This window comes from Rattus norvegicus, chromosome 6, assembly GCF_021556685.1.
Source record: "Rattus norvegicus strain SHRSP/BbbUtx chromosome 6, alternate assembly SHRSP_T2T, whole genome shotgun sequence".
NCBI lineage: Eukaryota > Metazoa > Chordata > Mammalia > Rodentia > Muridae > Rattus > Rattus norvegicus.
In genome coordinates this window covers 138081282-138097019 of record NC_141539.1, presented here as the reverse complement: position 1 = coordinate 138097019, position 15738 = coordinate 138081282, and the positions used below count along the sequence as shown (strand labels likewise).

Genomic DNA, 15738 nt, shown 5'->3' with positions numbered 1-15738 from the left:
CCGATACCATCACTTTGGGGTTGGAGGCCAATATGAATTTGGGAGACGTCAGCATCCACACATCAGAAACAGTTACTAGTGGGCCCCAGGGCCTGTCTTCCACAGGAATAGGAACAGAGCTTCCAACTTGGCTTGAGTTCCAGGCCCTCTGGAAGGAGAATCAACTTCCTTAGCTTTTCTCCTGCATCTGCAGAGAGCCTGTGGCGAGGTTGCAAAGGATGCTGGGATGTGTAGGAAATGACACCAGCCCTGTTCTCTGCACCCAGCATTCCCAAGCACACCTGTGGAAGTTCAAATGGAGGCAGAAAAGCCTCCTAGAAGGAGGGCAATGCCATCGAGCCTGTTGAAACTGCCTCCACTCTTAAACTCTGCACAGACAGTGCTCTCTAGAGGGGCATAACCAATGGGATAAGGCACACAGACACACGCATGCACACAAGCAAGCAAGAATTTAAGTCAGCTTAAAATAGTAGCACTAGCAGAGACTCACCTGAGAGCTGAGAACCAGGTAGGTACTTGTTCCATGAGGCTGGGTGCTTCTGCAGTAGGAGTAACTCCACAATGGCTGTCAGATACCCTGTACTCTCTCAGTTCACAAGGTGGGTATCTCATGAACCCCAGGCCCTAGTCTGAGATGAGAGCTTGTTCTGATATCAGAGAGGGAACCTGCAGCAGCCACAATAGGGCAGATTAACCCAGCTGCACCAGAGGTGGTCAAGGGGTAAAAGCCAGACGGCCTGCCTTCCTTCTGAAGCGTCCTTCGTATCTCGGCTGCCCCAGAAGGTGCTGCCCACGTGGGTCTTCCCACATCAGTCAAAGCAATCAGGACAGTTCTTCAGGTGAGGCTCTCCAGTTTGTGTCGAATTGACATTGAAAACAGCCGTAATACATCCCCCTGCCCCTCATCATGAGCTAAGATGCTAAAACTTAGATGCTAGCGCTGAGAGGCCAGTTGCTCTCTGAGAGGCTAGAAGTAACAGTGCCATTTCTATTGATGCACTGGGAAAAAGAAGAGGCATCTTCCAATGTGTCTGGAAGGACGTCGGTAACTAAAACCTCAAGGTCTGAGAACAGACATTGAAAGAACCTGCCAGGGTTGGAGAGATGATGGCTCAGAGGGTAAGAGCAGTGATTGCTCTTCCAGAGGTCCTGATTTCAATTCCCAGCAACCACATGGTGGCTCACAACCATCTCTGATGAGATCTGGTGCCGTCTTCCGGTATGTCTGAAGGGAGCGATGGTGTACTTATATATAATAAATAAATCTTTATAAAAAAGAACAAATATGTCAATGCGTGTATATGAAAGTATCTATCCTAAACCACTACCGAAAGACTATACATGGACTGACCCAGGGCTCCAACTGCATATGTAGCAGAGAATAGCCTTGTTGGGGAACCAGTGGAAGGGGAACCCCTTGGTCCTGCCAAGGTTGGACCCCCAGTGCAGGGGATTATGGGGGGGCAGTAAGGGGGATGTATGGGGGGAATACCCATATCGGGGAGGAGCAGGGGATGGGGGCTTATGGACAGAAAACCGGGAAGGGGAATAGCATTTGAAGTGTAAGGAAAGAAATATATCTAATAAAAATTAAAAAAAAAAACAAACTATCTATCAATATAAAAAAAAGTATCTATCCATATGTGATTATGTGCACCAAGTACGTTTTTCTCAGAAATGCCAACTCGAAGGAGAGTTCAAGTTGCCATAAGGAAGTATCATAAACTGTGCTAATGCTAAGAGATTATTACCTCTGTGCTCCCAATGCAGGTGGCTCCATTGTTTTCCTTTCTCTTATCTTCTGTCATGGTCTTTAACTCCGAGAAGACTATTGAGATGGGAAATAAGGATGTTCTGAGGCAAGCCGGCTGTGGAGTTGTGGTGGCACACGCCTTTAATCCCAGCATTCCAGAGGCAGAGGCATTCAGATCTCTGTGAGTCTGGGGCCAGCCTGGTCTATAGAGCAAGTTCCAAGACAGCCAGAAAAATAAAAATGTCTCATGTCAGATAAGTCAAGATAGACTGTGGCTGGACTAGCTGACAGGGGTGAGCCAGGTACCCTGGAAAAGCAAGCAAAGGGCAGCCTCAGCACTTCCTCCTTACCAGCTAAGCACCGGCATTATGGAAATAGACATTCATTTAATTCATTTAGTAGGTGATATCCTTACAACCCTGGGAAACCGTACATGTCTGTAGGACTGTGAAAAAATACAAGTGTCAAGAACAAAATCAGCTTTCGTTGTCTTTGTAAACCGAGATGCCCCTTTCTATTGCCCGTTTGATACAGGCGGATGCTATCCCCGTGATCTGAATTTGCTCAGAGGCGGGCGCCCCCTCCTGGTCTACTCTGCTCAGGAGTGTGGGCTCCCTCACCCTGCACCTTAGGGTGGCAGCGCTGCACTGCCCTCTTCTGGTTGGCAGTTATGTTGGGGGTTTGCACTTGGTCTGTGGCATTGGAGGTGTGTGTGTGTGTGTGTGTGTGTGTGTGTGTGTGTGTGTGTGTGTGTGTGTGTGTGTGTGGTATTTCAAAGGGAGAGCTTATGGAGGGTATGTCTGATAACTGGGAAATGATGGATCAGCCACGACATAGTTACTCACTGGACATGCAAAGGAGAGGAGCTCTCAGTGTTGTTCTCCAGGAGCATCCATGATACGAAAAGCCAGGAGCTAAAGTTGGCGAGCAGCATGGGCAGAGGCCCACCAGGCATCATTTTTAAGATTTATTTATTTATTATATAAGTACACTGTAGCTGTCTACACCAGAAGAGGGCATGGGATCCCATTACAGATGGTTGTGAGCCACCATGTGGTTGCTGGGATTTGAACTCAGGACCTCTGGAATAGCAGCCAGTGCTCTTAACCACTGAGCCATCTCTCCAACCCCAAGCAGGCATCATCTTGTTACCTTATTTTATGTCTTTTTTTTTTTTTGAGACAGGGTTTCTGTATGCATTCCTGGCTGTTCTGGAAGTCACTGTGTATGTAGACTAGTCTAGCCTCAAACCCACAGAGATCTGCCTGCTTCTGCCTCCCGAGTGCTGGGATAAAATGTCTGAGACACCATGACTGTTAGCTTACTGATCACTGTTAACATAGGCTTAAGAATCAGAGGGAATGGGCTGGAGGGATGGCTGCTTTTCTAAAGGTCCTGAGTTCAGTTTCTAGCAACCCCATGGTGGCTCGCAACCATCTGTAATGGGATCTGATGGCCTCTTCCGGCTGTGTCTGAAGACAGCTACTTATATACATAAAATAAATAAATAAATCTTTTTCAGAAAAAAGAGTCAGAGGGAAGGCCAGACGTGGTGGTACACACCTTTAATTCTAACATTCAGGGGAGCCAGGGGCAGGCAGATCTCTGAGAGTTCAAGGCCAGCCTGGTCAAAAAAACAAAACAAAACAAAAAAGAATCAGAGGAACCTTTGGGTATATGTTGTAATGCTGCACGATCCTCTGTGTTGATCACAATAGAAATAATGATGCTATGAGCAAGTGCATAGATAAAATATGGGAAATATCAGGGTCCTAATACCATACAGGGGACAGCCAATGGCAGTCATAAAGGACACAATAGCACTGACAACACATATGTGTTCAATCCTGTTTCTTCAGAGTAAGTGAAAGAACAGCTTTTCTGTGGGGTTATTTTACTTTTCCAAAGTTTTATTGTTAACGAAAATGATCCCCCCAATCTGAAAGCAACGATTTAATGGTTCCTGAAACAGGGTCATAAGTACCGTAGGTCTCAAACTCTGTATGTAGTGGAGGCAGGCTTTAAGCCCATGATCCTCTCAGTTGCTGGGATTACAGTTCTGAGCCAGTATTTCTGCTTGATACTCTTACACTGAGCACTGGGATTTAACAGAAATTGGGGACTTTCAGATGATCACAGGCCAGATGGAGTGGACTTTCAATGCCAGGCTGCAACCTGGAGCAAGCAGAAATGTGGGAGAGGCTCTGGAGTAAAAGAGAATCCAAGCCTTTAAAAGGAGGGTGCGGGGAGCTTGGTAGAGCCACCAGCCACAGAGGCAAAGGAGCTGCGGGAAAGGTCGTCTCCCTTTCCCCTGGAGTGTGCCAGGTGGGCAAGAGCCACTGGGAAGAGCTATTTGGCAGGGGTATGGTAAACTGTGGAGGGACAGTTGAGAGCAGTAAAAAACCAGTTCAGGTTTGGAAACTGAGAGACACCAAGTGAAAAAGACGGAAGGGACACAAAACGCGGCCAACAAAGTCGTCTGTGCGTTTGGGAATGCAGGAAAAGTCATTTTACTCTCAGTTTCTTTTTTTTTTTTTTTTTTTTTTTCCAGAGCTGGGGACCGAACCCAGGGCCTTGCGCTTCCTAGGTAAACGCTCTACCACTGAGCCAAATCCCCAACCCTGGAAAAGTCATTTTAATTATGCTGTCGCCGGGACACCTGAGGCACACCATGTATAGTCTTCCCCCAGCTCACTCTGACAGGTTACTGTAGTAGCAGGGCATGTACTGGAGACACCTGAGGGGCAGGCAGCTTCCCTCTCTCACTGAAAACCTCAGGGAAGGGCTCAGGTGCAGTCACCCAGGGTGACCACTCCATCTACAGGAACCTGGTGTTTCTGTCTGATTTAAATCCCGAAGTCGGCTGGATGTTTGAGGAAGAGGCTCACCTGGTGGTCGATGGCCACAGAATCACTGGGGCACCAAGCACATCACCTTGGGCTGATTTGTCAGTGCTCACTGGGCTCCTGGAAGACCTGAGCTTTCCACTGTGGATTGCCCCCGCCCCTGTTCATGTTCAAAAAGGTGGCCTTGGACTGGAGAGATGGCTCAACGGTTAAGAGCACTGACTGCTCTTCCGGAGGTCCTGAGTTCAATTCCCAGCAACCACATGGTGGCTCACGACCATCTGTAATGGGATCTGATGCCCTCTTCTGGTGTGTCTGAAGACAGCTACAGTGGAGTCATATAAATAAATCTTAAAAAAAAAATTAAAGGAGGACTCTCTCTCTCCTATAAAGAGGTGGCCTTTAAAGAGGTGGTTATGGTAGCATGGAGTCATTAGGAAAGGCACCAAATCTTCTATACTATGGCTGTGTCCTTAAAAGAACCAGAGATGAGGACACACACAGAGTACCCTTTGAGGCAGAAGGCATGGGGCCTCAGGAGAACGACTTTGCTCACACCTTGACTCCCAGCCTTTAGATCACAAAAGAACTTTTTCTAGAAGGTTTATTTCATGTATACTGTATTCTGCCTGCACATACACCCGCGCGCCAGAAGAGGGCACCAGATCTCACTATAGATGCTTGTAGCTGGAATTGAACTCAAGACCTGTGGAAAAAACGGCCGCGCTCTTAACCCCTAAGCCATCTCTCTTATCCCAAGAAGCAGGAAGTTTTAAGCCACTGAGTCTGGGGCACTTTGCTTTGGTAGCCCTAGCAAACAAATATACTCTGTACAAATTGTATTGGGACAGAAGAATTGGATTTAAGGAAACGTGTATGCTGGACTGTTTTGTGGGAAGGGCTTGACTACGCCACACAAACTTGGAGATAGAAGGGTCGGAGGACAGAGTGTGGGGTGGGGGTGGGTAAAGCAGTGTATAGGTCCCTGAGGCAGAATCTGTGCGGGGGTGGGGGTGGGGGGAAGGGGTTTCACAGAAGCACTCTCTCCCTTTGTCGTATGTCTGTATGTCTGATACTCCGTAATGAAGCGTTTGGGGGTACTTCCTGCTGAGGTACAGCAACCCCAGCTCTGAGCTGTTTCCTCCCTGCACGGCGGCATTCGAGAGGCACACACTCACCTTCTCACGTTTATTCCCTGTGCAGCAAGATAGCCGTGCTCTTTAAGACCCAGACAGGGTGAGCCTTATAAATGCCGAGATAAAGGGGTTGGGAAGCATCCCCCAGCCCCTCCAAAGAAGGTAGTGCTCAACCTGGTTCTTGTGTAGGGGCTGAAGGACTGGCGCTGCTCCCTTCTTAGCCTTTGCCTTATTGGAATGTACGTTGGGGTCACTGAGAAAAGACAAGGCTCAGGGGCGTCTGTGCCCTACATCTGTGAGGAGGTCTGAAGGACCCTAGTCCTCCACCTTGGGATTCCTGCCTGTGGTTATCTCCTAAAGAGGCCAACTGTATGGGGAGCCAGGTGCTCCTGTAGGTGCCTCTCTCTGGCCTTCAGACAAAGTATTGCTTTGTCTGTGTTTGTCTTCCCTGAGACAGGGTCTCTCTGCCTTTTAATATTTAATGTATATGAGTACACTGCAGCTGTCCTCAAGCACACCAGAAGAGGGCATCGGATCCCATTAGAGATGGTTGTGAGCCACCATGTGGTTGCTGGGAACTGAACTCAGGAACCTCTGGAAGAGCAGTCAGGGCTCTTAACCACTGAGCCATGTCTGAAGCATTCAGGGAGGAGCTCGTTTGGGATCCCTGTGGTGGCTCCAGAGCACAGGAACTGTCCAGCTGTCCAGAGTCTTTCAAATCCTTCATGTGCCATTTTGACTTTAAGATTTATTGTGTGTGTGATGTTGAAAGGTAAAGGATAACTTTGTAATTTGAGAGTAAATTCTCTCAGTCCACCTTTGCCTGAGTTCTTGGGATCGAGCTCAAGACAGTCAGATTTGTCTGGCATGGGCATTTACTTGCCAAGCAATCTCGCTAACCCTTCCTTTTCTATGTTTTGAGGAGATCTCTTCCAAGTTCTGTGTTTGTTTGTTTGTGATAGGGTTATCCCTGTGTTTACAGAGCCCTGGCTGCCCTTTGTAGGTTAGGCTGGCCTCAAACTCACAGAGATCCACCTGCTCCTGCCTCTTGAGCGTTGGGACGAAAGCTGTGCACCAACACAATTGGCTTTTTCCAAGTTTGTTTTGTTTTTTTTTTAAAGCATGTTGATATTTCACTTGGAATTACACTGGTTTTGCAAGCTGATCAGAATTATGCGTATTTACAATGCTTCCTCTTACTCGAGAAAGGATGCTTTCTAATTCAGTTTGAGCTCCTGTGGCATCCTGCAGTCTAATTTTGGAGTTTCTTACCTGCAGTAGTACGCAAGATTTGCTAAACTTCGCAAGGACTGACGGGTATGGCTAAGAATGAGAGCCGCGCCTGCAGATGCAGGGGGTTCTGTGTATGCTCCACTTTACCCAGAGCTCTCCACCATGAAATAGGGAGTCCTGCTGAGAATCCAGCGTTGAGGGGGACCAAGTGTTCATCCTGGGCGGAGGGCACGCGGAGGGCTGCAGCGGAATCTGGAAGAATATCCCAGGTCCCTCTCAAACCTCGGCCAGGCGGGCAGTCCTTGATCCTGCCCCAGGCGTGCTTTCTCCCCAGGTTCCTCCCACTACGTCCAGCCTCGAGGCCTCTACCAAAGCCTATTGTGCCAATCAATGCAGGCTTCACGGTAACCCTGGGCCCGGCCTTGGTCGCACTCAAGTTACCGCCCACAAGCACATCCCACTACTTTTGTTTCCAGATTCCTCTCACAGACAATCGGCTCTCCTTATGCTCTGCGCACGGCTTGTTTCTCCGCCTCGGCCCCGCCTCCAGGCTCCTCCCATACCTCTTGGGACTCTTCCCCGGCTCCGCCCATCGGCCAAGCCCTGCCCCTCCCCAGGCTCCTCCCACGGCCCCGGTCTCTTCCCAGGCTCCTCCCACGGCTCTGGTCCGGTCCCGGGCAGCGCTCCTTGCCTCGCCCCGCCCTTCTCGCCCGCCCGCAAGCCCCGCCCCGTTCCTTGGCTTGTGGCCCGCGAGGCCTACGGGCTCCTGGTTTGGAGCTTCGCTTCCGGCCGCCCGGAAGGTCGGCGGTTCGGTCCCAGCGTCCCAGTGGTTCTGGAGTTCCTTTATTGGTCCCGCGGGCGCGGCCGTTGGAGGCGGCGCGGCCCGCACGCGCGTGGCGAATCTGCCGCTACGAATCGGCGGGCGTGGCGCCGGCGGCCTCGCGAGAGTGCGGCACAGACGGAGGCGGTGCGACGGGCCTTGCGGGCTGAGGGCCGCGGGCGGAGAGCGGGTTGGTGAGCGGCAGGGGGCCGGTGGGGCCCCGCGGCTCCAACATGACGGGCCGCGTCTGCCGCGGTTGCGGCGGCACGGACATCGAGTTGGATGCGGCGCGCGGCGACGCGGTGTGCACGGGCTGCGGTTCGGTGCTCGAGGACAACATCATCGTGTCCGAGGTGCAGTTCGTGGAGAACAGCGGCGGCGGCTCGTCGGCAGTCGGCCAGTTCGTGTCGCTGGACGGTGTGTTCTGCAGCTCGGGGGAGGGGGACGGGCAGGTCTGAGTGTGCAAGATGGGTAGGAAGTCGAAGCTAGCGGGGAAACGGAAGCAGATCGCCCTGCGACGGACCGTGGGTAGTCGGACAGGGAAACTGAGGCAGGGCCCGGCCGCGAATTTGCAGCCAGGTCCCCTCCGTGTCCTGTACGCTGACATGAGCTTCGCGATCCGCCGGGTCCAAGCGTCGCGGTCTGGTCCAACGGAGGTTCGTCCGGCTGGCCTGAAATCTGGCAGGCACAGCTTTCAAGCTCGCGCCTGATGCAGGTTCCGTTTATCCGGTTGGTCACTCTGACAGGTGTCATTTGCCCTAAGGGCTAGAAGAAGGGTTTGTTTCCTAACGGTTGAGTGTCGAGTCTTTAGTGAGTTATACTTCCAAGTCTTTCTTTGTATATATGATTCACGAAACAAAAGTTACTCATTTGAGCGAAGGTTTTACATTTTGAAGCATTCTCCAGTTTGGCGCCTGTTTCTTTTGTCAGTAATGTAAAATGTCTTCGTTTGAATTACCACATTTGTCTTCTAAAAGTTAACGTTTACCCTTTTATGTAGTTTTGTTTTTATTTTCTGAGTAATGGAGATCTAACCCAGGGGACTCTGGCACACTAAAGAGTTCCCAAATCCGTATGCCGTTGGAAGCCTAGTCCTTCCGTATTTTGAGTTAAGCCTGTGGGAAGTGCGATGTGCAGATTTAGGCTCCTTTCTTGCCCGTGGAGGTACCATTTTCCCACACAATTTGCTGAAAGGATTCTTTTTTTTTCTTTTCTTTCTTTCTTTTTTTTTTTTTTTTTTTTTGGCGTGGAGTTACCATTGTTCCTCAGCAGAGATCCTTGTGTGCCCCGCCCCCTTTGCGAGTCTGCTCCCTGGTTCTGTCTTGCATTCATCCTTACCTTTTGTTTACATTTAATGTTTCGAGATGAGACTTGTGAGCCAACCAGCCTTTGCCTTCCTTTTTAGAATTGTCTGTAATCTCTTTCCCTTGGGTTGTAGAGTAACTGCATTTGCATATTTGTATTGTGTGTGTGGCTCTGGAGCAGGTTTTCCTCACACTGAGCAAGTGCTCTCTCTGCCAGTGAGCTAAATGCCTGGCTTTTTACATTTTAATTTGAGTTAGGGTTTTTGACAAGTTGTCCAGGCTGACTTTGAACTTAGTAACCCAGGTAAGCATTGAACTTGAAGTCCTTCTGCCTCGGCCTCCTAAGTAGTTCCATTATGAGCCTGTACTACCAAACCCAACTTTTGTTTGTTTGTTTGTTTGTTTGCTTGCTTGCTTTTGAGACAATGTTTTTTTTGTTTTTTTTTTTTTTTGTTTTTTTTTGAGATAAGGTGTCCCTGTGTAAACTGGCCGGCCTTAAACTTTTAGCAGTTTCCCCTGCCTCTGTCTCCTAAGTGCTGGGATTACAAGCATGCACCACCATGCCCTGTGTGGCTGAGTGTGTGTGTGTGTGTACATGGATGCACATGTGTGTAGGCATACATGTATGTATGTGTGGGCACATGGGTAAGGAGACCCAAAGTAGTTGGCATCAGGGGTTGATGTAGTTGATAATCTACACTTCACCAAGTCAGGGTCTCTTGCTGAACTTGGAGCTCCTGATTCCTGGCCACTCTAGCTAGCCAGTTTGCCCAAGGGATTCCCACTCTCAGCCTCCCAATTGCTGTGGTTATGTGGCTAACACACCTGACATGCTTTTCTGTGGGTTCTGGGAATCTGAACTTTAGTCATGCCTCCACAGCAAACATTTAACCCAGGGGACCGTCCACCTTCCCAGCCCATGTGGCAGGTTCTTGAATCTGCTGTGGGTTCCAGAAGTAAGCTCATCTGGGGTATTGTCCTTCGGAAATGCTGGTGGGTTTTCATCTCTGTTACATGGGGTGTTGGTCTGCAACCCAACATCTGTCAGCCTTGGATGTGGAGGTATCGCACTCCTGAAACAAGTGAGCCACGTCCCCTGCCCTCCCCAGCCCCCTGACTTTCTGGAAGGGACTATGTACAAACAATGCACGCTGCTCTTTTTCTCTTTCCTAGTTTCACTGTGTAACCAACCTGGCCTTAAACACATGATGCTCTGACTTCAGTCTTCTTCCCAGCAGGAGTGTAGGTGTGTGCCTGCCACTTCTTCCTTAAATATTAGGTAGACGTCTCTAATGCAGCCAGCTGGACTTAGGTTTTCTTTTCCAGCCTCTGTCATAGTAATGGCTGTAGTTACATTTCAGATAGTTTCTGACTTATTCTTGGAATGGGTCATCTAGTTGTGGGACTCATGTGTTAAGCAAATTGTCTGCAGCTGAGCTTTACCCCTATGTTCTATATGTCTGCAAGGGACTGTGTGAAGTCCCTTTTCTCTTTGGATGTTGGTGTCTTGTGTTTTTGCCTTTCTGGCTGCTTCACCAGTTTTGTTGATATTTCCAAAAATTTGACTTTGGGTTGACTTTTCCCTTCTGCATTTCCGTTCCTGTGGTGTGTTTCACATGTCACATAAATTCTTACTCTCTGTAGGTGACTTCCCAAGGGTGTTTGCAGGACTGCTATGATGGTGGTTCTACCACACATTGTCATACCCTCCTAAAGAGTTGCCAAGATGCCGATGCCTGCCGGAGTGATTAGAGCAGTAACAGCAGGTCATTGCTGGGGCAGATGTCTAGGGCTTTCCATGGGAAGTCTTTTCCTAGGTGCATCCAGGGCTTGGCGACAGTGTACTATGCTCACTGTGCCCTCCTAACGTCAGGGAGAACAGCGTGAGCCATGGTGGAGTGAGGCCTCACCATATATCCTGGGAACTCATGCTCAGAGGCACTGAGCAGAAGCTCAGTTGGCATCTCTCCAGAGAGAAGCACTCCAGCAACCAGCCCTCGGTGCCCTGGGGAATCCATCGTGAAGCCATGAATTGTTAACCTGGGTAGAAAGCATGGGTTATACAGGAGGGAGGTGTCAGTTGCTTTGAACAGCCATCTCTCAGAAGGTGGCTACCTGCCTACCCTCCACTGCAGTCAGCATGCCCACATGGACTGGAGACAGATGGTTTGTCCCAAGACTGTCATAGGTCTTCTCGTCCTTCCTCCAGCTTCACTGTAAGGCTCTGTTTTCTTGTTAGTGCTGTCTTTTTTCCAAGGTGTCTTTGCTTATAGCAACCTAAGCTGGACACTTAACAGTACTCTAGAGTATGTGCCTAATACACCAAGGTGAGTGATGGGGGTCCTGTGGCAGAGCTTCCTGGCTATGGAAACTTACAACCTTATACTTGTGATCAGTCAGGTTTTAGAGGTCTTTTCAAGTAGTTTGTGCCAAGGGAAGTAGCGGGCATGAGGACCCCAGGCTTAGATTCCAAATGCAAGGCAGTGGGTAGCTGGGGAAGTGGGATCTGAGCCCCACCATGAGAGTCTGGGCTTCCCTTCTGAACACGGGTGGCAGGGACAGAGCAGAGTCCCCCGTAGTGCACTCTCCACCACAGCACGTGCCATTGTTCTGAGGCCTCCCTCCCTTTGTCAGTGCATGGTGACCTCTGTGCCTCTGCATCCTTCTCAAGACTACCCTTAAAACTACTCTTAAAATGCTTTTCAAGACTTGGAACTATGCTGAGAATTGCAGAGAGAGAGCATACACCAGGCAACTTGTGGCACCTGCCTTCTCAGTGTTCATTCTCCTCAATCCTGGGAGCAGCAAACCTCATTGGTAGGTTGGGAACCTCCCTGAGGTTCCAATAATCAGAATTGCTTATGGTTTTGATGGTGGAATCCAGGGCCTGCTGGGTAGGTACTCCTAGCCTGCTTGATCAGAACCTAAATTTTTATTACATTTATATGTGTATGTACATGCCATTCTGCACGTATAGAATTCAGAGGACAACTTTTGGAAGTTGGTTCTCTCCTTCCACCATGTAGGTTCTTGGGGATCAAACTCAGGTGGTCAGGCTTCATAGCAAGTTTCTTTAGCTATTAAGCCATCTCACCTGCTCTAGAATTTTTCTTTTAAGGATGGGTGTTGCTATCTAGCCCAGGCTGGCCTTAGAATCTCTAGCCTTCTATGTCAAACCAACACAGTTATAAAGACTATCTATTCTGGATACTCTGTGAGAAAAATGAAGGACAGTGCTCTGGGGAGGCCTTTCTGGGCACTCAGGTCTCTTGGCCCTCTTAGGTCTGGTTCAGCAAGTGAGTGAGGGTGCCATTTTCTGCCCCAAAGCATTTTTAGTCCATTTATACTCTGCTGTCTTGGGCTCGTCTCCCCTGCCCTTTGCTAACTCAGGCTCTGCCCCAAGTGGCCTGTGCTTCTATAATCCTTCTCCATTGTCCTTGAGGGGGTGGACTCTTCAAAGCCCTTCTGCGCTATACTTCCAGCTTGTGTTTTTTTGTTATAGAAACTTGTAGAAAATACCAAATGTCTTCTGGGCATGGTGGCACACATCTGTAATCCCAGCACTTGGAAGGCAAAGTTGTAAGTCAGCTGGTGATACATAGTAAAACCTTATCTGGAAGGAATGGAAGAAAAGCAAAATGCCCAGTGTTTTTACAAGCAGAGCACATCTTTGAAGTTTGAAGGTCTAGGTGAATTTGAGATTGGCAGTCCTATCTAGAGGTCGTATTTGGCCTTTCTTATTTCACACTTGAGGGATGCCTGAGTAAGCTAGCACCTTAACCTGGCGTGACATTTGTTGATTAAGCACTTTGTTTGTACAGGGGTGGCAGGAACAGAGTCAGAAGGCAGCTCCCAGGGCTCATGCAGGTGGAACTGTCCAAGCAAAAGTGCGGGGCTCCCAGCATGGGAAGTGGGCTGTGTCTGTGGACGTGGCAGTGATTGGTGACTTTGCAGTGTGCTCTGTGGATGGACCTGGAGCGGAGGAGTGCAAAGGTGGCAGCCAGGTTTCAACGGAAGAGGAAGTCTTCGCTCTTGGGGGTTGGGGTAGGAGTAAGAGAGTGAGACAAGGTCCTGCTCTGTCTCACATTGGCTTGCAGCTCCTGATCATGTCCACCTAGCTACAGACCTGCTCCACCGCGCTCAGCATGGCTGATACCACATGGTTTTAATGTAGTGGATTCATATGTCTTTAAGATCTTACTTTTCTTATTCTGAATTATGTGTACATCTGTGTGTGGCCATGTGCACATTAGTACATGTGCCACAGTGGCCAGAGGTGTCAGCTGTCCTTCCAACTGGACTCAAGTGGCTGAGGACTATCTGACTGGGACCAACCTTGGGTCCTCTTTAAGAGCCATACCTTCTCTTAACTGTTGACACATCTCTCCAGATGCTATGGTTGACTTGTACTAAAAGCACAGATCTACTTCAATTAGAGCAGCAGGATAACTTGTCCATTTTTTATTACATTTATTTATGGGGTGGGGTGAGGGTCCTGGTGCATGTGTGGAGTTGACAGTTGTAGAATCAGTTCATCCCTTCTGTATGGGTCCCAGTCATCAGGCACGAAGACAAGAGCTCCTAGGTACTCACTCATTTCATCAGCCCCTATTGTTTATTTTTTGAAATTCATCTCTTTTTTTTTTTTTTTTTTTCCCGGAGCTGGGGACCGAACCCAGGGCCTTGCGCTTCCTAGGCAAGCGCTCTACCACTGAGCTAAATCCCCAACCCCTATTGTTTATTTTTTAAAGGTTTGGGATACCTCTGGTCAAGGCCACATCTGTTGGCTAGGCAGAGCAAAGTTAGCTGTTACTGTTCCTTGTGGGAATGTTGGGTCCAGCTTTGCTCAGTCAGTGGAAGGGGCTGTGGGCTTCTCTCCAGCCTCTGGCTAACCTCTCTTTTTTATATTTCCAGGTGCGGGGAAAACCCCAACCCTAGGCGGTGGCTTTCATGTGAACTTGGGAAAGGAATCAAGAGCACAGACCCTACAGAATGGTATTCTCTACTTCATCCTTGCTGACCATGGGGTGGGACAGGATGCTGGGGTGGGGTAAGAGCAGACCAGTCCTCACTTGCTACCTCTGCTTTGCAAAACCCATGGCCCTGCCTGTGTCTTACCTTGTGACCTGTACTTTTTGCCACCCTTACAACCGAGGGCCAGTAGGACTCTGGGAGGAATGAATCCTGAATGTGCCCCTTCTTCCAGCCATCCTACAGATCCTGGTAGGGTCCTTTAGTGAAGGGCCCTCAGACGGTGCCAGCCGATAGCTCCTCATTCCTGCTATCTTGGAAATAGGCATAGAACCAGCAAGCGTGACATGCAAAAGTGACATTGGCATTTCGTTGTTTTACAAAAGCATCAGAGTAGAGAATATCTGTTCTGATCCTTTGTTTGTTCTTAACTAGGTCATGTGCCTTTACTGAATTGAAAAGGTTCCCTATGTATTTTATACAAGGGGGTTTTGTTGTGGTTGTTTTTGTTTGTTTTGTTTCTGCTTCCCAAGTTTTGAGATTAAGGGTGTACACCAATACACCTCATTTTAGCTATAAGTTTTTAAGAGTGTGTATATATACATACATATATACATGTATATATACACACACACATATATATAGATACACATATACATGTATATATACCACACACATATACAGATAAAATGTATACATATTATACACACACATTTATTTATATGTGTGTATGTGTTTACCATGCCACATTTGTGGCCAACTTGCAGGAGATGGTTCTCTCCTTCCTCTGTGTGAGTTCTGGGGATTGAACTTGGAATTTGTCTTGGCAGTAAGTGTCTTTAACCACTGAGCTATCTTGCCACCCTCTATGAATTTTTTTTAACCAGATATATGATACAGAAAAAATTTTCCTGTTTCATGAGCTGACCTTTAACTATTTTCTCATGACTTGATGTTATAAAATAGAAAAAAATTATTCTAGAATGTATATGGGTGTTTTATCTACATGTATGTATGTGTACCGTGCATGTGTCTAGTGTTGGGAGCATGAGCAGAGATCTAGTTTCAGATCTAGAACTGGCATTACAGATAGTTGTGGGCTGCCATGTAGGCACTAGATAGGAACTGAACCTAGGTCCTCTGCGAGAGCACTAAGCAGCTGCACCATCGCTCCAGCGCCATGGTGCTGTTGTTTGAGGCACATTTTTTCATTCAGACAGTGCCTAGCTTATCTTATGCTTTATCTGGTCAGTCACTGATGCTCAAGGGGCTGGAGGGATAAAGTGCCCACTGTGTATACGACTGAGTTAGGGTCCCCAGTTGAGATTGTAAAAGGCTAAGCATGGGGCCGTGAGCCTGTTGTAACTCTAGCACTGGAGAGGCAGAGACACAGATTCTAGGACCTCAGTGCATAACCACTCTGACAAAGATTAGAATATCCAGGATTAGTGAGATACTGTCTCAGAAAGATAAAGTGCAGATCAATAGAGGTCACCAGTGTCTATCTAATACTGCCTCCACAGGTGTGATCATAGATGTGCATGGGCATGCACACCACACACACACACACACACACACACACACACACACACCCCTCCCACCCCACCCCCACATGCATCACACACACACCACACACACCACTCACACACACACCACACACACACACACCACATAC

At 48.6% G+C, this 15738-nt stretch overlaps 1 protein-coding gene across 9 annotated transcripts in view; it reads left to right on the top strand.

Moving 5' to 3' along the window:
- Window positions 1–7922: 7922 nt before the first annotated feature.
- Window positions 7923–15738, top strand: part of Brf1 (BRF1 general transcription factor IIIB subunit) — a 46875-nt gene continuing 39059 nt past the window's right edge. For 8 of the 9 annotated variants that reach the window (XR_015621827.1, XR_015621828.1, XM_087552947.1 and 5 more), the window contains exons 1-2: window positions 7923–8205; window positions 14007–14087. Coding sequence is in view for 2 of the 9 variants with exons in the window: in XM_087552947.1 (XP_087409073.1) it covers window positions 8022–8205; window positions 14007–14087 (265 nt within the window). In the remaining 7 variants the exon portion in view is untranslated. 9 annotated transcript variants of the gene reach the window in all.